At 43.9% G+C, this 24,563-nt stretch overlaps 1 protein-coding gene across 3 annotated transcripts; it reads right to left on the bottom strand.

Moving 5' to 3' along the window:
* Positions 1 to 1,093: 1,093 nt before the first annotated feature.
* Positions 1,094 to 22,663, bottom strand: LOC133345825 (caspase-8-like). Of its 3 annotated transcripts, none has more exons than XM_061556840.1 (12): positions 22,503 to 22,651; positions 20,559 to 20,665; positions 18,239 to 18,542; positions 16,847 to 16,946; positions 12,662 to 12,803; positions 10,348 to 10,391; positions 9,058 to 9,109; positions 8,593 to 8,631; positions 7,814 to 7,953; positions 6,174 to 6,303; positions 4,147 to 4,639; positions 1,094 to 3,510 (listed from the first exon to the last, which is right to left on the bottom strand). In XM_061556840.1, the coding sequence occupies exons 3-12, from the start codon at positions 18,523 to 18,525 to the stop codon at positions 3,285 to 3,287; spliced, it is 1,653 nt and encodes a 550-aa protein (XP_061412824.1). In that variant the 5' UTR covers positions 18,526 to 18,542; positions 20,559 to 20,665; positions 22,503 to 22,651; the 3' UTR covers positions 1,094 to 3,284. The 3 variants fall into 3 exon arrangements, with proteins under 3 accessions (XP_061412824.1, XP_061412822.1, XP_061412823.1); XM_061556838.1 differs by having other exon boundaries at positions 20,559 to 20,684; positions 22,503 to 22,642; XM_061556839.1 differs by lacking the exon at positions 20,559 to 20,665 and having other exon boundaries at positions 22,503 to 22,663.
* Positions 22,664 to 24,563: the final 1,900 nt, after the last annotated feature.

The following is a 24,563-nucleotide window of genomic DNA, read 5'->3' on the forward strand; positions in this document are numbered from 1 at the left end:
CTTGAGGCCACGTGAAGTGTCGAAGGCTCGCTGCTCGCAGGTCACGGGACAGACTCAGGTTCCATGGGTTGGCTGACTGGGATCCCTGGCAGATGCTACAGTGAACGATGTGTTATACGCTTTGGTTCTTTCGGTAAAGTCACGTCGGTAGAAAAATAAAAAACAGGAAAGGTGAGCGACTGATTTGGCGAGCTTTCTTTTCTCGCAGTCTGTTAAAAGATCAAACAGTAGTGTGGAAACCCTCCCCGTAGAGGCGGTTAAATCTTGATGTGAAGCTTTCGTGATTGCAGGAATCCATACTCTAATCGAGTCGCTCACCTTTCCTGTTCAGCAGTCCGCCTGCTGTATCTTTTCACCTGATGACGGTTGCTTGTGTTGCGATCGAAACGTCGTGATCTATTAGTTTTCTACCTACGTGACTTAACGAAAGAACCAAAGAGTATGGATTCCTGCAGTCACGAAAGCTTCAAAGCAAGATTAGACTGTTTTATTTTACCAGTTAAGGTCCACTGAGCTGTCTGGCTCTTTTTCAGAAGCGACCTGGCCACAAATGATAGTTCAACGAAGTGGAAATGTATTGCAGCCAAATACTCTAAATGCCTATTGGTTCTAAACGTGGAGCGAAAAACCGGAGGACCCGGTGAAAAATCCACGCGACCACAGGCAGAACATGTAAACTCCAAAAAAATAGAGGCGAGGTAGTTAACATCTCGCCACCGTGGCACCACCAGCGTCCACGACTGTGCCAACTTGCTGCGTTTTAGCCGCCCGGCACTCCGACCGTTGAGAGTCGCTCCTCTGCCCTCCGCTGTTGTTGGAGGGCGACTGCATCCTCCACCACTACCCCACTTCATGCTATTTCAGACATCAACAAGCCACCGCTTGCAGTGTCGGTGTGGTTACCAATGATTATTAATGACATCTCTTTTTAAGTAAATAAAATATAATTTTTTTTCCATATAGCCCACAGAGGTAAAGTGTGGAGATGTCTTCTTTTCAAATACCACGTCAGCCAGCGATTGCTGCATTTAAACACTTGCCGAGACTTTCCAAACTTGAGTCAGGACACCGAAACACAAGCGTAACCATCGCGAACATAGACATGCATTGTTTAATTGCATTGGTTCCAAAATACACCTTTTTATAATTATTACGTTTTGAACATGTGTAATTTCAAAGGGTATTTGATCACATTGGGTATAAAACCGATCTTTAAAAGGTCGCTTTATAACTAAATCGATTAAGGCTGGTTGTGATTCTCTTTGGAGACACGAGTACACACATCGCTGTACAGTTCTTCCTTGCTCATTCAAAAGAAATAAGCTTGAGATTGATCTGAAAACAATTGATTTCCGCTTAAACATTAGACATATAATTCTCGTCAATCGCTGTATAAAAATATTTAAATCACAAGCTCGTTCCAGAATGTAGCCGATATCTATTAGCACGGAGTGGCAACGATAAGACAATTCGCTAGTTGTAATTACTGGCGAAACGTCGTACTCAGATTGTAAATGTTGTGGCTTGGCTCTCCAACACACCGGTGTGCTGTACTAGTGACGAATTGGCACGTTCTGTTTACGTGACAACCCTTACTAGTTGGCTGTCGGGAGGCTCCTGCCTCTCCAAAATACTTTGCTTACAAATGGGTGGCTTCTATTTGCGGTTTTACGTGGAGCCTTTCCACCGACACAATTCATGCCACTGAGATGCACAATGACATAAAATAGCAGATGTACGCCCAAGGGGAGATTATTCTCGTTTTAAGATCATGGAGTTTAATTACTTATTTAACCGAAGATAGCTAACTTTGTGTTCCTGTGCCAGCTGACTTGGTAGTTACACTCACTACCAACATGTACCACTGATTTCATATTCAATTCTGAGTTTGTGCTATTAACTCAGGCAGCTTGTCTTCATTTTCCTAACACAAGATACAGCTCGCACTGTAAAAATATACGTAATTTAAGTGTTTATCACAGTACACACAGCAGTGCGTATGTAGTAGTCCAAAAGTCATGTGGCAATGTTGCACTACAAGTGGCCGGGAGGTCAACCAAGGCCTATTGAGATTGCGTCAAAGCAGCACGGGAAAACCCTTTCCCGAGCCAGTGGTTTCGGTTTATTTTGGCACAGGTAAAATATAAACCCATGTTCAATGGGAACCTGGTTACAAAGTGCTTGCCACAAATGAACCACAATACCTTGCCGATTTCGTCAAGAAGTATAAACCATCACAAACTCCGCTCATCCTCGCTGGCCATCGAACAAAGACGGCCACTGCATCGCGCGCTTTCAGATGCGCTTCTGCGGCCATCTGCAGTGCGTTTCCGTTATTTGGAGGCCACTAGAGATATGCAGATTCAAAACCTTCCCCCCGTACCTCCGATGTGCATGGTTGGATAGGTACGGTGCAAAAGAAGTGTAACATACGTAAATACAGCAAAAGTACACGAAACAATCCAACAACTACTGTACGTGGTTGGGTAGTGCGCGGGACTCTTCCAGGGATTTGATGCCTTGAGTGGTGGCGACCCTGGCTGGGACCGTTCCAGGAGGGGCTTCTCTGGTCCCTTTGGGAGCTGCAGAATCAGCCCTGCGGCGACTGTTGCGGTTGGATGGGGCTGGATGTTGGCGATTGAGCAGGGTGCATACACGGCAGATTGCACCAGGCACATTAGTCTACGAGTGTTGCTGAACTGTTACCGATGCTCGGGTTTGCAGTGGCTCTTGTGAAGTGTTAGTTTTCCCTTTAATCCGAGTCATCATCTTGTTGTGTCCATTTTCCCTGCTGTTTGCCATGATTGTCCTTATGGTTAGGTGGACTGTATTTTCACATAACACACTCTGGGATTGTCGTATTTAAGCACTATATAAATGAAAACCCATATCCTTAACGTTATTTTAAAAATATACAATAGAGTGCATGCACATGTAAAACCCACACATTTCAATGAATGAATCAAGATAAAAAAATGTCACGAGGAAAGATGCGCTTGTAAAATCTGAGGTGGTTAAGTGGTGGTTAGCTAAATGTCCCATGAACCGAACCAATCAGGTTCATTTAAAGATCTCCGTCAGCAGAAGCCATGCTGAAATGCGCATCCGGTGAGAGTGGCTAAGTCAACACTAAAGATGCAAAGTTGCATGTCTTTGACCCAACAGTATATCCATGATTTCGTCCACCAATAAATTATTGTTAGGGTATTTAACATTCAATTACTGTGAGCATGTGAGCTATGTAGACTATTTGAGAATTTGAAATGTGAAAGCCATATTCTTGGTCAGGATTTCCAGTCCACAGCATCTGATGCAGACGGGGGGTGGTGATCTTGGACAGAAAGATCGTCATTGGGCGGGCTTAGGAACAGTTTCATGCGCAGGCTGAATTTGGGCTGCGGCATCTGCTTGGTCGATTCTCTTCTGTGTGTTTGTGGGTTCTTCATACGAGCTGTTTTTTCAGCTACTACTCTGTTCACATCAGTTAAAATGGCCAGAATGTCATTTTTCCTGTAGACAAGAAAAGAAAAAAACAAATGTGGTTAAAGTGGCACATTTATGTCACAGAATATAGCCTGAAATGTAACTTTCAAGCCTGAAATACAACTTTCAATTTAGCTTGAAATACAACGTTCAAGTTCACGTTGTTAAACCAGCTGAGAACTCAAGATACTATGATAGTGTCATTTACAAGCATGACCTGGGGCATTATTAGTCTGCCAGTAGGGAGGGGGTGGCGATTACGTTGTATAATCCCAATTGAGTCATTTCAATTCTAGAAATGTAAACTTAATGCATAAAACAAGTATTAATTCCCTTCATCTGCAATTGGCTGAAAAGGTTACATGGAGCATTTTGAATGACATGTTAGAATGACAATCTGTTGGTTCATTTGGGACCCATGATGGTGAGGAAAGAATGGAGAGTTTTATGGCAATTCAATGTGAAATGCTATGGATGTCTACCGATTAACGATTATTCGGGTCAAAACGATGCATCAATAAAAAACACAAGTGTTGACCCAAATTATAATTAATCGAATTTCCAGCCTGACAATCGATTAATTTTCTATATTGGTTCCCCCAACTTGACGAAAAAATGCGTGTAAATGCGTCATAATAAGCGATGGGGAAAAAATGTACCTACCCATTACACTTTTGCTCCAGGAGGTTGCAGAGGGTCTGGATGTACCACGAGCCTTCCCTTCGGTGCCGGAACGACAGATATCCAGACACAGTGGCCATCCCTAGCAAAATGTCAGCCTCATCTGGTATGGAATAGGAAATGGGACTCACAGGCCCATCTGCATCGATGTCAGCGTCTGCAGCAAGGTGACATTCAGACTGTTTTTCGTGGCCCTGGCAAGCTTGGATAAAAAACAGTTTGGGTTTACCCAACAAAGATTTGCAGGCTGAGCCATTGAAGTAGGATGTCACCTGTGTGATCATCAGGGACTTTCCATCTGATCCAAATACACAGTTAATCTCTCCGTGTGTCAGGATGCAGCAGACAAAGACATCGTGATTTTGGTGATTCATGTTACTGCAGCTAATCAGGGTTTCTTTCATCTCACCCACAGTCAGGTTGTTATGTAGCAGTATTTTAAATCCCAAGTATTTAAACACCTGTTCAAGTTTTTCTGTGAAAAAAAATACTGTGCATTAATTACAACAACATGACATCTGTGATCAGTGCAATCTCTATTAATATGCATTAAACAATATAATATTGGGTTTTAAATATAACAGTGGAATATTAAAATACTACGTCATATAAAACAAACCGTTAATTCATATTATTGGCCTTCTGAAAACACAATAAAAAACGTGACATATCCTTTCAATGCTTAATTTCACAATGAACACACATTCAAAGTTTTCATGTAAATGTGACATGTAATGTCGTTCCCCAAGCCCTCCATCCACTAAGATTTTATGAACCGCCATGATCTGGGGTCACAATTTAATTCAGGAATCAATTGTCTCATGTGTACCGTCTTATTCTGTCTCAAACATAACAGTTGTATATGATGTGCAAATTATTTGCATACATTATGCTACGTGACACGAAATTTGTCCCTGGGTAGTAAGTGTTATTTTTTATTGCTTATGCCTAAAAGTATAGAAAATGGCTATTATTCCCCACAAACTTTGCTTTTGTGACCAGGACTTTACGTGAAGGAAAGACAAATGCACACCACGTTTTCTCATTGAAAATAGGTCAATTTCAAAATGTCACTATCCTGGTCACAAAAGCAAAGTTTGTGGGGAATAATAGCCATTTTCTGTACTTTTGAGGCATACGCAATTAGGAAATAACACTTACTACCCAGGAACAATTTTTTTCTGTTACACAGTGAATTATCTGAATCTTCTGAGTACGATTCAAGTATTATCATATATACCAATTTGGCTCTTCAAATATTTATAATTAGTTTTTTTCTGTTTCACCAATCACTGTACATCCATATTTCCTTTTGTGATCCTGCCGTACAGCAAGTAATGAACTCCTCTGGTCCCGATACAGCAGACTCCATATACCCTGTTGTTTGGGTAGACCAAACATGACAAGTATGTTGCTAGTACATTTTAGTGATGTCGAATCACGTTCGACAACCAGGACTGATCAGTCCAGTAAAACCTTGGATTGCGAGTAACTTGGTCTGCGAGTGTTTTGCAAGACGAGCAAATTTTTTAAATAAATATTAATCTGATAAACGAGCGAGGTCTTGCAATACGAGCAGTGCGTGTATACGCTTTGTCTGCCGAGCGTCACGTGATCACAACTGATATACAAGTGCTTTGATAAACGAGTGCTTTGGATTACAAACACGTTTCCGGAACGAATAATGCTCGCAATCCAAGGTTTTACTGTATAGTATCTATATTTTAAATCTCAAAAATTGCTGGCTTGGGTGATGGTGGCGAAGTACGTCCCGAGCATGTGTCTAATAACACCTCTGCAGGACTTGTTTCTCGTGCCGTCATGTTTTCAGAGGCAAGTGATCCCATGGGGATATTATGTTGCTTGTTACAAATGAAAAATTCCATTCAGAGTTTTTACAACTTTGCACACGCTGTGCTACATTTTGTCTAAGTTACTTAGGCATTGAAATGGATGATGAAATGGCCAAGTGAATTTGTAAACGTTAGAGAATGAATCTGTACACTGACCTGCATCAATATGTGTTCCTTCCCGTCTCTTTAGTTTGGGGCTGGTTTTGAAATCTTCTGAAAAAGCTTCATTGTTTATGATAAGGCAGATTCCCCTTGGATTGTTTTTGACTGGATAGGCAGGAAGATCCTTTGAAAAGACAAACACTTTTGGTATTTAGTATTGCAACCCCTTATTCCAATCCTTCAACCATACAGCAAAACCCAAACAGCTTTCAGCAAAGTCTAGAACTCCCTTCCCCCAGCCATCTATCCTGTCAGCTCACTTCTGTTCAATCCTAGACTCAAGACCTTAAATTTTTCCTCTGCCGATGACGATAGATAAAATAAATGCGCTCACTATTCTGTGCGGTGATTCCTGACCTTTTGCGTGGCACGTACCCCCCCCCCTTCTAGACCTCTCAACTGTCCATGTGCCCTTTACAAGGCCTGTTCGTCCCTACCAGCAATTAGTTTGTATAATGAATTAACGTTTAAAAAATTAATGTTTATACGTGTGTATATGTAATACCCAAGACGTTCAGTTGACACTGAACATAATAAGAATTAACTAAATATTTACAATGTCAGTTTAACACGGTGGGCTAAAGTAGTGAACTATTTGTTTTTTGTCAACGTGACACTTTTTTACTGATTGGCCGTGTCGGGTGGTGGAGGGTTACGACACATTTATAAATAACGCGATCTAACCCAAAAACGTTTATTATGAATATTTACAACGTACTTACAATTTAATAACACTTAAATATTACAACTTGTGCAGTTTAAGCCGAGTCCTTAACATAACCATGAAGCAGGGGGCAATGCTAGATATTTTCTAATGGGTTTGAATAATGTATGTATTGAGTTACTTATTATTTTGTGTTTAGGTACTTGTGAACTTTACTTAAAATAAACGTGATAAATGAGGGTCATAGCATGGCTGTGGAATCTAAGCATATGGTAAGAATATATTATTTATAATCAGTTTCTTTTTGGGTTAAATCGTGTTAGGACAATGGCAATTATCTGCTATACACTCCACAACCCTACAAAGCCAATCAAAGCAAATATGGCAACTACTTTGGGGTTTCAGCAAACCAGAATGTTGAAACGCAAGCAAAAAATGTAAATTGTATACAAAGTTATCAAATTATGAATCATATTGGTCGTGACAGCCTACGTATATAATTAGTGTAAAAGTATAGAGCTTTATAACTGCTAGTGCACACACTGCTAGCACTGCTCAAATTATACCTGTCAAATCTCCTAAAAGGAGTCACACGATGCAAAACATTTTAAACAAGTGATCTATAAGATCATTGTGACCCATATCCTTCAATTATACATATTATATCATACTGCTATATCTGTCTCTGCACTGCATTATGACTGACATCTCCTGAAAACTTTACAGATTATTTAACTCAGTAAATCGATGGCATTATTGATCAATCTTTACCCCGTGACAAGAAATCACTTCCACATCCTAACATTTAAATAAATGATTTACTACATTTTTATTTGTCCAAAGCTTGAATATTTAGAAAATAAATTTGGAGTTTCCCGAGGACATTTATCTTTCCAAATGTGGAGAAAACGACAGCAACTGTCAGACGCAGAGAGTTCATAAAATCCCATGACTTGGCAGCGATACGCACCGTGGAATGAGTTGTCGGGTCATGCATGTGGTCTCTTTGTGCTGGCGGTGAAACTTGGTGGATGATCGGGTCGTGTGGGTCTCCACGAACAGCATCCTGAGACATACGTGATGACTCCTCACCCTCATAGCCAGACGGAGCTTGAAACCACACGGATAAAGACATGAATTAGCTTCGTTTGTATATGCAATGGGACAAATATACATTTGCAACATACTCAACATATGCATTATGGATGTAATTATGGTTAATCAATTCAGCAATTATCGATTCTTATGCTCATGACACATGCATTGACTCGTATAGGTAAGAATGATTTTCAACTCATGTGTCTATTCAAAATAGATTTTTGGGTTTGGTATCATGTATAGACAACTCTATATGCATCACAATGGGAAAAATTAACAATTGATCAAATCACAGAAGTCGTCAATGCAACTTGCAGCATGCAGTTATTTTAAGTTAATGTCCAAATTGCATCAAACAGCTAAGCGAGGCGAGTGACGTGACTTCATATGCATCCCAGTGCTGCGGTGAAACTGTGACACTCCAACTGGTACCAGGCTCAATCTGAGGCAGCAGCCAAGCTTGGAGCGATCTCATCATCAACGAGCCGAGCAATGTGTGCCGCCGTGGGGACAGACGACTCTCCGGCCTAGTGCCAAAATGGGATTCGTGGACATGAGGACATGAGGAATTAGTCTATCTTCTTGACGTATCAGTTAAGCAAAAGGCTGTTCTAATGTTGCCTTATGAAATACCCTGCCAAGCTTCCTAACCTTCCACACCCATGCTCTCTTGCGAGTGAGGACCGGGATCTGTGGAAACAAAATAGAACAAAATGTAACTGTTACACCTATATGTGGTAATCTTTTTAACAGACAAATTAAAAAGTAGCATACACTACCAGTGTAAGGTAATTCACGTACCCAATAACTGACAAAAATTGTTGAAACGTTATACATTTTCACATTTCCATAAAAAAAAAATTCAGTTAAAGTTTTAGTCCCAGTGAAAATAAAAAATCTCCTTTTTTACAATCTGTTATGAGGAATATAAAAAAGTATTTGTTTCAATATTTAGTTTGACTATCAATGCACAATGCTCATGAAGAGGTGGTTTGTGTGAGTGAGGCATCTTGGGGATAATGAAAGTTTATTCAAAGCAATAAAAGTAACTGAAGCTGTTACTTCACATACTCTATATGTAACGTCGTTTGATGGGTAATAAGAATGTCCACTTACATCGCCAAGATGTCTGTTCATTGTGTCCAAATGATTCCTTGAAGATAGGTGTCTGGGGCAGATAAGTACAAACACAATTGCACTCAGTGAAAATTTTAAGAAGAGCTCAAGTATTACCTTTGAGTAGGACTTTCATCCAAAGAAGTGACCCCAAGTGAGATTTAAATTCACATTCCTCCAACTGTGTGATCTGATTAAAGCCTGTAGTTTAATGGCTAAACTGGAAGCATTTCATGGTTCCAACACTAAAAACAATTAGCAGTCAAGTGCTATGATGGCAAAGGTTAGTAGATCATGCAGATTCGCTTTCGAAGACACAGCGTCAATAAGAAATGTATAAAATATTCAAAAATCACTTAAAAAGCCACACTCGTACTTTTTCCTTTGAACATGGTGCAGCTTTTTTAAAACCTTGCATTGAGCGAGTTTGTCCTGTGAAACTAATAACCCTTTGCTGCGAGCAAACCAGAGCCGGCGTGGGGCCCTCACGCTTCGGGTGGATTTCCACTGGTTATTTGTTATGCCGAGACAAAACCAAACTGCGATGCTCTGGCCTTACAATACATCATAATCTGGCTCTGGGCCAAGCAGAGATAGGGTCAGGGCTAATCATACATCCGCGTTCATTGTGCGTTCATTGTGTGCTACGTTAGTCAGTATGCAACTCAAACACAGTGTTACCCCCAGCAACCATAGACATGCATATATCTGTGGAGATGATGTGTGGAACATCCCTATTCTCATGTATTCCAATGACCCAGTCGAGCATCTGAAGCAGGGTTAAACCTTTGCACAAAAGTGTACTTTAAAGAGGCTACACTTAAATCGGCGACATTGGTGGGAGATAAAATCACAAAGTATCCGTATTTCTATCATATGCAATACCAATAATTGCCCTCCACTTTTCCAAATACAGCAGCAATCCATGACGTACAGGTACGCATGCACAGTAGAAACCAAGAGTGGCAATGGTTACCACAATCCCAGGCAGGGGCAGCCCATGGCTCCCGTTTTAAGAGACAATTCCCGCCCCAGGTTCTCCAGCCTCGGTGTAATGCATGCTGATGGCAATGTGTGAAGATAATGTTTCAGTGCTGGGCACCCATTAGACCAGTTCTATGGGGAAGCTGCTTGGACTGCACGTGTCTGCCCGGTAGAGAAAATGCTGATGAAGCCACTGCCATAATGTGGCAGTTTCTCATTTAATCCTGCATGCGTTACAGAGGACTGGAAAAATGAAGTAGAAGGTTTCAGCTGCATCAACCCAGAACCACAGAGCAATACTGGTACCTGAAGGCTGTGTGATTGTTGTTCTTGCAACTTCTCTTGAATTTCTGCATGCATACACAAATTACGATGACTGTTAAAGGAATAAATGTGCTATTGGAAAACTATAACGACATTGTCACGTAGGATAGTTTTTTTTATCAAATAATCATTCACTTCAAGATTGTTTTAATGCTTATATTTCACTGACTCGCCAATTATAATTACAGTACATTTGTATAACAATTATATATTATGTTGAACTTCTTTCGACCGTAAGTGGCCAACTGTGCTAATCAGAGGTGATAGCCCTTCGGCAATCCACTGCCAGATGAAGGCCTGTCCACGCTGTGTCAGTAACGTGGGTTATTTAGGCATACTGTGTAGAACGCTGGTCAGTGCAGACTGCTGAAGGGGCCCAGGATCGGTTCAGATACCAGTCGCCACTGATGTTGGCCATGGCTGGGGATTAAACCTGGTCACCGGTTTCATAACAATATCGAGTAAACCAGTCCACTATTGTTCCACCCTATTGCATTTACAAGGGACCAAACCCAATGCATCTTAAAACGCAACTCCATTGTTATACTATTCCAGTCTATAATTCAAGTGGATAACGGCAAAATAATGTAGGTATCTAATAGAGGTAAGTGATTTTGTGCAACATCATCTCTCATGTTGGAGATGTGTCTAAAAACAACACTGGGAATACAAAAATGTGCAATCATATAAAATGTGATCTTATTTTGTGATCTATGTGTGGTTAAACAAGGCGCACATAGCCTGGCGCAAGCACCGTGGTGACATCACTTGCTGGTGACTGGCGGTTGTTGTTGTGGTGGTGAAACAATGCATGTCACTCTTGAAAATAAGACTATCCTGGTCTCTTGGGTGTCAGGGTAAAACCAAAAAACTTAAATAGAAAATGTAAAAACAATGCCAACTGACTCCAAGACCACAGAATAGATTCGTTTCCTGGAAGGAAAACTTGAGAAGCCATAAAATCTCAAGTGTCGAGGAGTCGGCTTTTGTTCAGAGTAGGCAGATTAAGCAATTATTTATGATTTCTATTATTGTATTACCGGAGTACGTATTTACCCTGTGCCCATCTTTAAATAATACAAATGTGCGGCACAATTAACTAAACAACATTTGATTCTAGAAAATGCTTTTCGTCTAGGAATGTTATTTTGGCAAGTCTTAACCGGTGAGTCCCCGAGACTCGAGCGTTGCGTGAATTGTTGCAGATCAGGAGAGCAATGTGGCCATTTTATACACGAACATTAAGACACATTACCCACGATTTGCTTTCAAATTGTTATTCCGCTTGGTTACCTAGGAAAGCCTCACTGAGCCTCAACTCTTTTTACACGCTTTTATTTAACTCACTCTGTCTGTTGTTGTTGTTGTTGTCGTATCCTCAAATCTTGTAACTACATTTTTATCCACTTCCCAATGTGGTATCGACTGCAAACTTGGTATACTTATGTCATACTGATACCAATACTATATTCTATCATTAAAAATAAAAAGCATATATTTTAAAACATTTTTTTGAAATGTTATGCTTCGGCTTGGGTCTAATTGTCCACGCTCAACTGATGTTGGCTGTAAATAACCACGGTCCCTTACGTTATGGCAAGCTTCGGGGCCACTTCCTGGAGTCGTGGAGTTCTGCCATTACTAGTACATTTCATTAAAGCGTGTTTTTAAAAAAGTATTTTTAAATATTACTTATTTTCAGGAGGGTCCTGCAAAACTTTCGCTAGAGGGCGATGTTGCTGCTGCTGCTGCAATCACAAATTAACTTGCAGGTACATTTTTCAGCATTGGCGAGATTTGGCCAATACCAGTTACACTGTATACATGTTGATTTATATATATATAAAACAAATTCCGTTTTTTGTGCAGCCACAAAAAGTGGATTTAAGTGTTCCAAGGAAGCCCTCATGGTTTAACTATTACCAAGTGTTTCAAAGACACTCACCCCTCAATTAAAACTATGATTTCTTTTTTCAATACCTAACGATGTAGCCAGCCAGCTGTTTTTTTGTAAATAAAATGATAATGCGATGTATGATTTAGAGGGCTGGCATACATTTCTGAGCAGTCGGTCTAAATACAAACGGGAAAGTCATACCTTGAATGTATAGCACACTAACGTATAGCCCGATGGAGCCACAAGACAGAGCAGTGCAAAGACAGGGGGAGAGACTAAAATAATAATGCAACCCATTGTATTTCCTTTGGGGAGAACCGCAAGTGGAACCCACGGTTATACCCGCTTTATAAATCATTTACGTTGTCACCAGCTTGCAATGGTTGTGCATATAGTTACGTGTATAGTTGTCGATTCTTTTGACAAGGTCGTTGCGCATCAGGGACTTCAAACCTTCCTTGAGCTTCAACAAATTTTCGGAGCAAATAATGGCTCGTTTCTCTAGCTCCACAAACAGTTCAAATACGCACTGCAAGACACCCTGTTCACAGACACAGCATTGTTAAGTTGATCACTGGAAACAACCACAACAAGAACCACCATCTGTATTTCAACGAGTGAAAATGTGATGTCAACAGAAAGCAGATTATCAAAGGTTATATGGATTTTCGAAAGCATACCTTTATTTACAAACAATGAACAGCAATTAATTGTCATTGATACTTAAATGTTTATGAAGAAGTAAGAGGAAGACTCAAGGTGGTAGAAATCACAGAGAAGATGAGATGGAAAAGGCCGGTGCGGTTCGGTCATGCTGAGAGACAACAGGAAAATAACGTGCGTCAGAAGGTGGAAGTGGAAGGAAAGAGATCAAGAGGAAGGCAGAAAAAAGGTGGGGCGATGTGGTGCGATCGGACACGGTGGCCCGAGGAGCAGAAAGAGAGATGGCGCAGGACAGGGCAAGCGTGGAGACGGTTGGCAAGGACAGCAGACCCCACATGAGTGGGACTAACACGTGGAAAAAGACGACTTAAATGTTTATGTCGGTGATGCATGTGTAATAAAGGACTCGACCCTGGTTCTGTCTCCGTGTCCTTTATTTGGGTTCGCGTTCTCCTTCCCTCACGGCACTCCTCCTGAGACTCTCTGCCTGGCAGCTCCACAGCTGCCTTCGCTCCCGTAGCCTTCCGCGCGCCTGCAGCTCCGCTGCAGGCTCTTGGTGCAGCCCTCTGGCTGCTCTCACAGCAGCTCCACCGCTGCTCCCTGTTCCTCCGTGCTCGGTCACCGCTGGCCGGCGGTGCCGAGTCTTACCGTGTGTGGCGATCTCGCCACTCCCCAATCTCAGCCCTTCGTGGCCTCTGTGGCTATCTCGCCATCTCCAACCTCAGCTCTATCCCCAACTCTCTTCCACCCCGCTGGTTGGCGCCGTCATGAGCCCCTCAGCCACCAGGCTGAGGCACGGCGACCACCCAACGTGTTCACCACCCTTCACTCCCCCGACTGCCCCAGATGGCTTCCTGTCTCCCCGCTATAACTTCTCCCCCACGTGACCCTGACTCCTCCCTCTCGGATCGTCATATCCGCCCCGCCCAAACTTGAGACGCCTCGCAGAACTCGTTCGGCGACTTGACTGCTCCGTTGTCACGCACCCGAGCCAGGACGGGAAGCTCCCGCCCCAGCAGCTGCAGAATCGTCGTCCTCTCCTCGCAGCTCGTCCTCGCGCAGCAGCTCACTGCAGGCTGCTCTCCTCGAGGCACCTCCAGATGGCAGCGCAAAGCTGCGTCACCGCCGCGATGTTGAATGGCGGCGTCTCCCCGCCGCGGTGAAGACAAGATGGCGGCTTCCCGCCTTTTCTCCCCTGCCACGCCCAAGATGGCGTCTTCGTGCCACGTGGCAGATGGCGCTGGCAGCGCAGGAAAGGCGGAGGCCTGCGGATCACCACCGGGCCTCCCCGACGCCGTCCTCGGTGTGGTGAACTCACACAGTTGCGCCAGCACGATTTTCAAGGTCTCCATCTGCGCTGCCATCTGTCTCCATCGTAAGTTGGCGTCCTCCGGCACAGACAGGTCCACCAACGCGGCGACACCTTGCTCACCCGGACCCGTACTCGTTCCAGCACGGATCTCCTCTTCCATCGCAGGCAGGTCCACCGTCTGAGGAAGGTCGTCGTCTGATGATGTAGCAGATGATGGCGCAGGAATATTCTTTTTTTTTCTTCTCTCAGTTGTTTTGAGATGCCGTTTCACTTCTGACACCAGTGTAATAAAGGACTCGACCCTGGTTCTGTCTCCGTGTCCTTTATTTGGGTTCGCGTTCTCCTTCCCTCACGGCACTCCTCCTGAGACTCTCTGCCTGGCAGCTCCACAGCTGCCTTCGCTCCCGTAGCCTTCCGCGCTCCTGCAGCTCCGCTGCAGGCTCTTGGTGCAGCCCTCTGGCTGCTCTCACAGCAGCTCCACCGCTGCTCCCTGTTCCTCCGTGCTCGGTCACCGCTGGCCGGCGGTGCCGAGTCTTACCGTGTGTGGCGATCTCGCCACTCCCCAATCTCAGCCCTGCGTGGCCTCTGTGGCTATCTCGCCATCTCCAACCTCAGCTCTATCCCCAACTCTCTTCCACCCCGCTGGTTGGCGCAGTCATGAGCCCCTCAGCCACCAGGCTGAGGCACGGCGACCACCCAACGTGTTCACCACCCTTCACTCCCCCGACTGCCCCAGATGGCTTCCTGTCTCCCCGCTATAACTTCTCCCCCACGTGACCCTGACTCCTCCCTCTCGGATCGTCATATCCGCCCCACCCATTTACGCCCGCATTACACATGTAAAGATGCCTATTTCTGCCAGGTATAATGTAGTGTAACCATTGTTCACAAAATTATAAATATTCAATGAAAATTAAAGTGACGTACAATTGTGGAATTTAGGGATGAAATGCCCTTTATTTAACCACGAAAGCCACCACGAAAGCCACAGACTCTTTTTCTAGAGGGTTCTGCATTGGAACGTTTGTCCAGTACGGGACCTTAAAACAAGTATTGTGTACGTGGGTGGGTACTGGAGTACCTGGAGAAACTCCACAAATACAAGAGATAATACTCAAAGCTCTAAACAGATAAATTAAATAATCCATTGCTGAACTGCCATCTCCTGGCCAACTTCACAGTGGCATTCTACAACATCTGATACTCCCAAGGCAGCCTCCGACTTATTTATCCAGGAAAGCCAAAACTGAGTTGTACGGCTCTTTTTCATGAGGACCCTGCGTTACAGTTAATTACAGGCACTCCTTGACGTACGCGATGGATACATTCCTGGTAAAGCACAAGCATTTCAAAATCGTGTATGCCAAAAGCAATTTTCCCATAAGAAATGGTAAAGGAGGTAGTTAGGGAATTTCACTCACACCCACAGACATAAACGCCTATATTATCCTAGCATATCTACAAAAGCGCTTACATCGAGGATTGCCTGTAATTTTGTTACGATGTTTTCTGCAAATTATAGAGTGCTTGTACAACAAACCCTCGCTATGCACGAGTCCTGAATTTGCGAGTTTTACATCTTCATGAATTACTAAATATCTTCTAATTCCCTATTTGCCAACCGCCGGACTCCAGTATTCGCGAGTGTGCATAGTGCCAGACCACCAACACTGGGAAGGTGCGTGCAGGATGTTACCTTTGACAATGTCTGCGAATATTTAGGTGACCCTCTCGACTGCCCGCTTAGTCCTCCGTCTCGTAGTAATCCCGCTCTGAACTCGCTATTCTGGATATTTTTACCATATTCGTACTCACGGTCGACTCGTTTATACATTTTGGGATAAACAAGTCGACTGTGAGAATGCAATCAGGGAAAGTGGTGCAGCTAGCGCACCCCAGAGTGATAAAATTATACCACCGCCAGCCTTAGCCTCCAAGATGACACAAGACCATGGGCGATCAGGGCGATTCAGTTGTAGGATATTGATTGATATGGATGTTAAAATAATCAATTATTTTATAAATAACTAGCTGTACTACCCAGCTTCGCCCGGGACTTGGATCCACTATGCCCGGCCGCCTTTGTCTCCCCAGTAGCGATGTTCACATACCACACCAGTTACTCGTTTGAGGCTGAGTCGACGTAGGGGAGGCCCAGGAGCAGTTGCAATAATCGTCACCGGTGGTGGCCGTGAGCGGGAATCAAACTCGGGTCGCCGGGTTTGTAGCGCAGTGCGCTAACCACTACACTACAATGCGTTACGCTTCCACATGCGCGGGTCACATGACAGATTTGACGTCACAGCTCACTTGCCGTGCAAAACATATATGCATTATTGAGCTCCCCCCCCCCCCCCCCCAAAAAAAAAAGTTTATTTTTATAATGTTTGCATGGTGTACAGTCTGGAAAGTACCCACATGGCAAATTTCCAGTTTGTTGCATGTCGGGAAGTACGCTAAACATTTTGAACAAACACACATATTCACAACTTTGCCTTTTATAGATATGGAGATGTTGGTAGGTAAGCAATTGCTTTTCATATACAAATATAATGTGATACAAAAGTGGATGTAAAATGTACAATTCAAAGAGAATTTTATTTTCTTACCGAGTTGTCTGATGAATTTGATCGAGGAATTGCATAATAGAACACAAGCTCCTGGTAATTTGTCATTGTTAAATTGTTGGCCAGTGTGTAAAGCAAGATCCTGAAAAAATATACAAATGTCAAGCACTCAACGTATTACATTCAAAGGCACAATTACAATTTGCTTCCATCTACAGCTGTGTGCCTGTCTTGTAAAATGCAAACATTGGCTAAGTACAAAAAAGATTCCACATTCAAAGCAAGAGTTTCGAAGTGTTATGGTCTTCAGTTTAGTCACAAATTGACTATGCAACATAACTCAGCATGCAAGGATTCGTCAGCCCCCCCCCCCCACCATGATCCAGTAAAATTGTTATGAACTGTGGCTACAATATCAATTAATTCTGTTTTGTTTGTACAGGCTAATTTGTATGCTCTGCCTCTTCTCTTTAATTCTGTTTCACCCCAATGTAACTCGCATACAATTAATAGAAATCAGTAAAAAAAAAATTTTTACACGCAGGTTAATGCACTTGTTACAATCATAACAATAATCGTGTTAATTGATAAACCATTAATGCATAAAAATAACTACCTTAGAAAGCATAATCTGTTTAGAGACACACACACACACTAGCTATGCATTCATGACTATACAAGCACCACGTAATGCAAATGCACAATCAAATAAAATCCTCTATGCCAGAGAGTAGGCGGGCTATGAATTCACCCTCCTCACAATTGAATAATTTGGCAAGGTTGAGGGAATCACAATTTTCTTAAGGAGAGAAAATAATTTATTGTCATCGTTGAAGGTAGAATGTCTCGTTTACATGAACGTCTTACAGTACACCTATTCCAACGTGCACAGCAATTCCTGCATGCACGATTCTGTGTCACGAGCATAAACACATTCCTGCGGAGGGAGCTGATAGGAACGTTGGGTTGCTCGGTCAATGGCCAGGGTCAACGGCGGCGTGGTGTATTCCGCGAATATGCCCGACTGTGAGGGCGGGCACAAGCCGGAGTGAGTAGGTTAAACGTTGAGTTTTATAAGGGCACCACGGGGTGACCAGCCCCTCCCCACCCAGCCCCACCCCACCCTCCCCTCTCCACCCAGCCCCACCCCTCCCATTTTTGGATGCAGGACGGACAGAATAATCCCCTGTGGGCTGGTGTAACCAGGAGGTTCCGACCAGTATAATCTATTGTAATCGATGACTCAACAATGTGTTAGATGTCTATTGGATAGTGTGCTGAGATAGCCCTTAGTCAATAGATGAGATGCAGAGAAGCTAGACAACACGTAATTACGTGTTCAGTATTTGGTCAAAGAAGGGTCCTATTTAGTGCATCCCTAAGCGCTTCATTTAAATGCCAGGGGCCCAGCGTGGCTGCGTTGCTTGAGTTCACCTGAAGTCACTTATGAGCCCCGTCTCTTGTTGCCAATTCTCGGCGAGGTTGAACTTCCTCAACAGGTCCTTGCGCTGCAGGTGGTGCAGCAGTTCCGCCAGCAGAGTAGTGTCGCGTTTGCTTAGTTTATCGCGCTTCTCCAGCAAATCGAATATCTGTAAGGCTGAAGCGTTCTCAAGTAATGACGATGAAATCATGTCCTTGCACAGAAAGCGCAAACCTTGCAGGTCCCTTTGGACAAGTTCACCATTAATGGCGGTCAGCACCTTGCGATAATTGAAGCTCATTTTTGTTCCTGCCACCGCTGGGGATTACAGAGATACGCCAAGTGTTAGTATACGGTATTCTATTATTCAGTATTATTTAAATAATTTGACTGCCAATGTCACGAATTACATATGCAGTGAACAACTTCCATCGTCTGTATCTCGCAGCATTTGCTGAAAGAATTTACATCACAATGTCCAATTAACTGTTCATCTTGGAGATACACATCTGGACTGTGTCTAGGGCTATGTGTGACGAGTTTAAAATAAGCACGCATAAACAGGTACATTTCTATGAATCGATGTTGCATTGGTAACAAGAATAATACAGTACAGCATCCCTTTCCCAAGTTCCGGGTTGTACTGCATGTGGCAGTGTTGAAGAAATACAACTCACGCAAGTGACTGTAGGCTCACAAAGAACACAGGAATGTTGTGTTTACGCTGTGCGTGCCACCACAGGTATTTTTTTCTAATGTAGCCCGAGTCAGTGAGAGGTAAGAAGTACAGTATTTCTAATTCGTGCTCCGATCTTGTATGGTACGGATAACACAATGTGGATATACTCTATCTACAGTGCTATTATTGCAAAACCCAAGAACACATGGTACAACTCAAAAACACATCAGAGAAGAATACAGCACAGCCAAAACCTATGCAGTAAAAAAACAGCAGGTGTTTGTTGGGTTGCGAGGTCGTTATCTGGCTGGTTACACAATCTGAGTCCAGTCCATTGCATAGGCTGATTTCAAAACCCCTACCATACCATACAAAGATATGAGCACAAGTTATAAAAAATGTGTCCTGACTCAGGCGAAATAAGAGAAAAACACATTTGATGACACACCCATATTGGTTAGCCCAAAAAAAACTTAAACCATGATAACAAATTCTGATCAAGTGATACCTATGACAACCCATTATAGTAGGTTATCCCTAGATAACCAAGTGATATCCATTATAGTAGATTAACCTTGATTCCTATGATATCCCAGCACTTCAAACCAAGATCAGGCTTATACAAGATGGTCTGATTTTTTATATATATAAGGGTGCGCATCACCAACCCAGGCCACAATAGAATTGCAGTTCAATATTCATTTGACATTCTCAACCGTATTACCTGGACGTTTCGAACCAACTGTTATGCGACACTTGCTAGGTCCTGATATTGTACGAATAGAACATCATATGTGCACGTTGTGAAATAATCCATAACTGGCCAGGTTCCCATAACAGTTGGTTTGGGACGAATGAAATTCTAACTTTAATCGAATGCAGTGAGGTACTGATATAGTAGGGGCTGACCCCAGGTATACATACACTAACCCTGACATCACATGAACACCACCCATTAGCACATTGCATTGACACTTTAACACAGCTAAGCTGCACAATACTGAACTGTATTATACGTTTATACAATAACACATAAGAACAGTTACACAATGTATTCTGGTACAAAAATTTAGACCGTTCCCGAGGGCATGATTCAGGATTTCTTGCATTGGAGCAGAGTTTAAACCTTTGAGAACAGAATACAACATTGTAATAGTTTCACATTGCGAATACAACACATTGGCAAACCAACACATTGACATTCTACTCTTGCCTTTAGCAATACGTTCAGGAGCTAAATAACAATGTCTAGGTCTGCTTGTCACGAGATGGCTTCAGGAGAGTTTGCGGAGTTTTGCCGTTCTTCCTCCATTGACGGAGTGCTGACCAATGCTTTGTTTACTATTCGGTACACAATTTGGGTTGCATGGCCAGTCGCACTACTGGGGCTTATCTTTAGTGTATTTATTTGGGTCCTCTGTGACTCTCTATGGGTTTATATGGTCCATAGTTTGGGTTGCATGGCCAGTCACACTACTGTGGCTTGTCTTTAATGTATTTATTTGGGTCTCTGTGAGTCTCTATGGGTTTATGATATGGTCCATAGTTTGGGTTGCATTGGCCACAACCGCACTCTAGCATTGTGATAGTCATTCATTTTACATTTATGAAATTGGGAGCATCGGCCTACTTATGTTCTGATGCAGTTGACTTACACCAGTGTGGTCGAGGAGGTGTGATGATGTTGGGGATCTGGGATGAGGTGTTTATTCTGGAGCTCTGCGTTGCTCCACTCCGTTCGCGCAACAGCGTTCTTCTGGATCTGAGTGAGAATCGGGGATCTGGGGTGAGATTCGGGGGTTATAGGGTGAGGTTTCGTGGATTGAGGTGAGATTAGGGGATTCTGGGGTGAAATTCGGAGGATCTGGAGCGAGATACCAGGGGATATGGGACGAGATTCAGGGGATCTGGGGTGAGATTCGGGGATGGCGCGGTAACATTCTTGAGCACACGCAAGATTCGTCTCAACAACGTCCGTTTCCGCCACGATGCCGCCCATTGGGGTTGTGTTTAAGAAACAAGTTGGTGTGGCCACTGCGAAAAGGCGACCGTCTCTTCCCACTCATTAGACATTCACGCGTTAATACTAAATAGTTTTCATAAAAAACTACTTCAACAATTGTTTTTACTTTACCAGGTAAGACCCTCACTGAGCGATGTATCTCTTTTTCAGAAGCGCCTTGGTCATCACGAACGATAGCTCAATTTAGTGCCTTATATTCAACCTGTAAATATATAGCAGCCAAATACTCTAAACGTGCGATGTTGATTCTATATGAGGGAAAACCCGGGAGGGGGGCTGTAGAAAAAGCCACGCGAACACGGGGAGAGATAGAGGGAGAGACCGCAAAATGCAAATATACAGAAGGCGTCAGGTTCGGTATCAACAACAACAGCCTCTCTTCACTACCAAGTGGCAGGGACGCAAACCACGGCGCTTGTGCCAGGCTAAGTGCACATTGGGGGCCGTCCATAAAATGACGTCACGCACCTTGTGACGATGTGTGACGAGGGGGGGGGGTTGAGAAATATGACGTCACATCAAAATGCGCAACTTTAAATAAATATAAACACGTTCTACTTAATTAAATAGACTTTTAAATAAATGTTTTCTCCTACAATATTAGAGTGCAGCGCCACATTAAATACGCACTACAATGACAATAGTTTAAAGCGATTTGAAGCATGTTTTATTTTTCGATTTAAAGCTTTCGTGACTGCAAGGATTCATCTTCTTGGTTTTTTCGGTAAAGTGACATAGAAGGGAAATAATAAAATAATAAAAATAAAACGTTATGTTTTATTTGTATAATAAAATAATAAAAATAAAATACGTTTTATTTGTATAATAAAAATTTAACATGTTTTATTTATTTCCCTTCTACGTGACTTTACCGAAATAACCAAGGATTTGAAGCATATTTAAGAGCTTTGTGACGTCATATTCGAGGTGGGGGGGGGGTCTGACTTTTTGTGACGCCGTGTGACGATGAGGTGGAGGGGGTCAAAAATCCTCCAAAATCGCGTGACGTCATTTATGGACGGTCCCTTGGGGCCATCACGCCGAGAAGTGTGGAGGGCTCGCCGCTTGGCAAGGAGGTCACGGGGCAGACCCAGCGGGTGCCACGTGTTGCCGCACGAGGTGACTGGCACGCACGCACGCACGCATGGCGACGATGCGAGACAAGTTCAACAGACACACCCGCGGGGGACCAGGCGAGCGAGTTCACGTCTCCTCGCCAGCGTCGCGTTATCACGAAGACAAGACGGCCGCGGCAGTCCCACAACACGGACGCAATTAGTGACCGCGAACACGCGAACACAGCGAAACGTCAACAAGCGCAACACTTCGTCTTAACACGGCCACGCGTATCGTTGACACGCTGACAACAGCAGCAGTACGCACGCGAATAACATTCGGGAACATTTCTTCGCGACAAACGAAACACAAAAAGCATCGCCATCGAGAGAAACAACCTCACGAACACACCCCACGTACGGTCACCGGAGCGAATGTGTCGTGGATACGGTACGGGGTGAGGGTGGTGAGGGTGGGAAGAAGACGACGTGAGGTCGTGTCGCCTCACATCGCAACACACCTGGGCCACGACGAGACACCGAGCGAGCCTCAACACCACCTCTTCGTCACCTCTTCTTCACTTCCTCGCAACTTCACTTCGCCTCAGCCACCTCGAGCCAACGGCCTCACCAAGTGACGGGGAGGGGTGGAGTCGGTGTCTCCGAGCCTTCTTCCGTGTCCGCCCCCCCCCCCCCGGACACCGCCACAGTTGGTTTGCTCCGCGGCCGTCCTCGCAAAAACTGGCGGGAACCACCGGACTGTACCAAGTGGGGCGAGAGCGAGAGGGGGGGGGGAGGCGTCCAGCGCGAGACGATGGATTTCGGGAAATTCCGCGGGGCATCCCGTGACGTCACAGGGTAATGACGGCCGCCCGACAGCCAATCAACGTACAGCAGGGGGTCCAGATGTCTTGTGACCCCCCCTCCCATCACAGCCCCCTCCTAACATTGTGTGTGTGTGTGTTAACATTCGCATATTAATTTCTGTTTAAAGTATGGGAAGCGCCGCGGTGGTTCGGGTGCAACCTTGATTCGGGTGCAACCTCAACACAACAAAAACATGAACAAGAAACATCTTAAAGTGATTACACGCAACAGAAAAAAATCCTGGAAAAAAATCTGCTAAATCTTCCAGAAAAAACGCCGCATTTCAACGCTGTGCGCAAAAATCCCAGTGGGATGCAAGTCAAACAATAACAACCACAAGCCAATGTAGATTAAAGTTACCAGGCTAACTCTGTACGACAACAAACAAACATGGCCAGACCACACCGTCCTCAAAATCACCAAAGTTATCTTCCTCGGCTGGTATGCAGGAAGTCGGGGGGCTGGGGTGGGTTCCATCTCGAGGCTGACGCCTTCTGTCTATTTGGAGTTTGCGGTGTCTCGGGGAATCTTACCCGGGCACCTCGGGGTTTTTCCCCTCCACGTTCTTAAGCAACGTCGTGTTTTTTAAAGAATATTTGGCTGCTGCTATAAATGTCCAGATGAATACACTATGGGGTCGTCCATAAATGACGTCACGCGATTTTGGACGATTTTTGACCCCCCCCCCCCCTCAAATGTGACGTCACAAAGCTCTGCCCCCCCCCCTCCCAAAAATGAAACATGCTTCAAATCGCTTTAAACTTTTGTCATTGTAGTGCGTATTTAATGTGCCGCTGCACTCTGATGTTGTGGGAGAAAACATTTATTAAAAAGTATATTTAATTTAGTAGAACGTGTTGTCTATATTTATTTAAAGTTGCACATTTTGATGGGACGTCACATTTCTCAACCCCCCCCCCCCTCGTCACACATCGTCACACATGTCTGACCCCCCCTCCCCCCTAGGTGCGTGACGTAATTTATGGACGGCCCCTATGTAACACGATTATTGTTCCTGGGTAGTGTTATTTTCTAATTGCTTATGCCTCAAAAGTATAGAAAATGGCTATTATTCCCCACAAACTTTGCTTTTGTGACCAGGACTTTACGTGAAGGAATGACACATGCACAGCACGTTTTCTCATTGAAAATAGGTAAATTTCAAAATATCACTGTCCTGGTCACAAAAGCAAAGTTTGTGGGGAATAATAGCCATTTTCTGTACACATTTTGTTTTTGTTCCAGTCCCTTGGTTGAGCTGTAATTTGTGATAGCCGGGTCGATTCCAAAAAAGAGCTGAATAGCTCAGGAGGGCCTTACCTGGTTAGAAAAAATGTTGCTAAAGAAGTTTAAAGAAAACTATTTTGTGTTGTGTCGATGTCTAATGTGTGGGAAGAGACGGTCGCATTCTCGCAGTGGCCACACCAACGTGTTTCTTAAACACAACCGATAGTCATCGTCGTGAAACCGACGTTGTTGAGATGTATCCGCGTGTGATCAACAATGTTACCGCGCCATCCCCGATTCTCACCCCAGATCCTCCAAATCTCTCCCCAGACCCCCGAATCTCACCCAGACCCCCCGAATCTCACCCAGATCCCCCGAATCTCACCCAGACCCCCCGAATCTCACCCAGACCCCCCGAATCTCACCCAGATCCCCCGAATCTCACCCAGACCCCCCGAATCTCACCCAGATCCCCCGAATCTCACCCA

This window comes from Lethenteron reissneri, chromosome 23 (assembly GCF_015708825.2).
Source record: "Lethenteron reissneri isolate LAM-NWPU_2019-01 chromosome 23, ASM1570882v1, whole genome shotgun sequence".
NCBI classification, from domain to species: Eukaryota; Metazoa; Chordata; class Hyperoartia; order Petromyzontiformes; family Petromyzontidae; genus Lethenteron; species Lethenteron reissneri.

Excerpts from the sequence above, each read along its gene's own strand:
- LOC133345825 (XM_061556839.1), bottom strand. The coding sequence starts at position 18,525 with ATGAGCTTCAATTATCGCAAGGTGCTGACCGCCATTAATGGTGAACTT. Across the intron at positions 12,804-16,846 it reads CAAATTCATCAGACAACTCG|GGTGTCTTGCAGTGCGTATT; the intron begins GTAAGAAAATAA and ends GTCTGTGAACAG. Across the intron at positions 6,304-7,813 it reads ACCCGACAACTCATTCCACG|GATCTTCCTGCCTATCCAGT; the intron begins GTGCGTATCGCT and ends GTCTTTTCAAAG.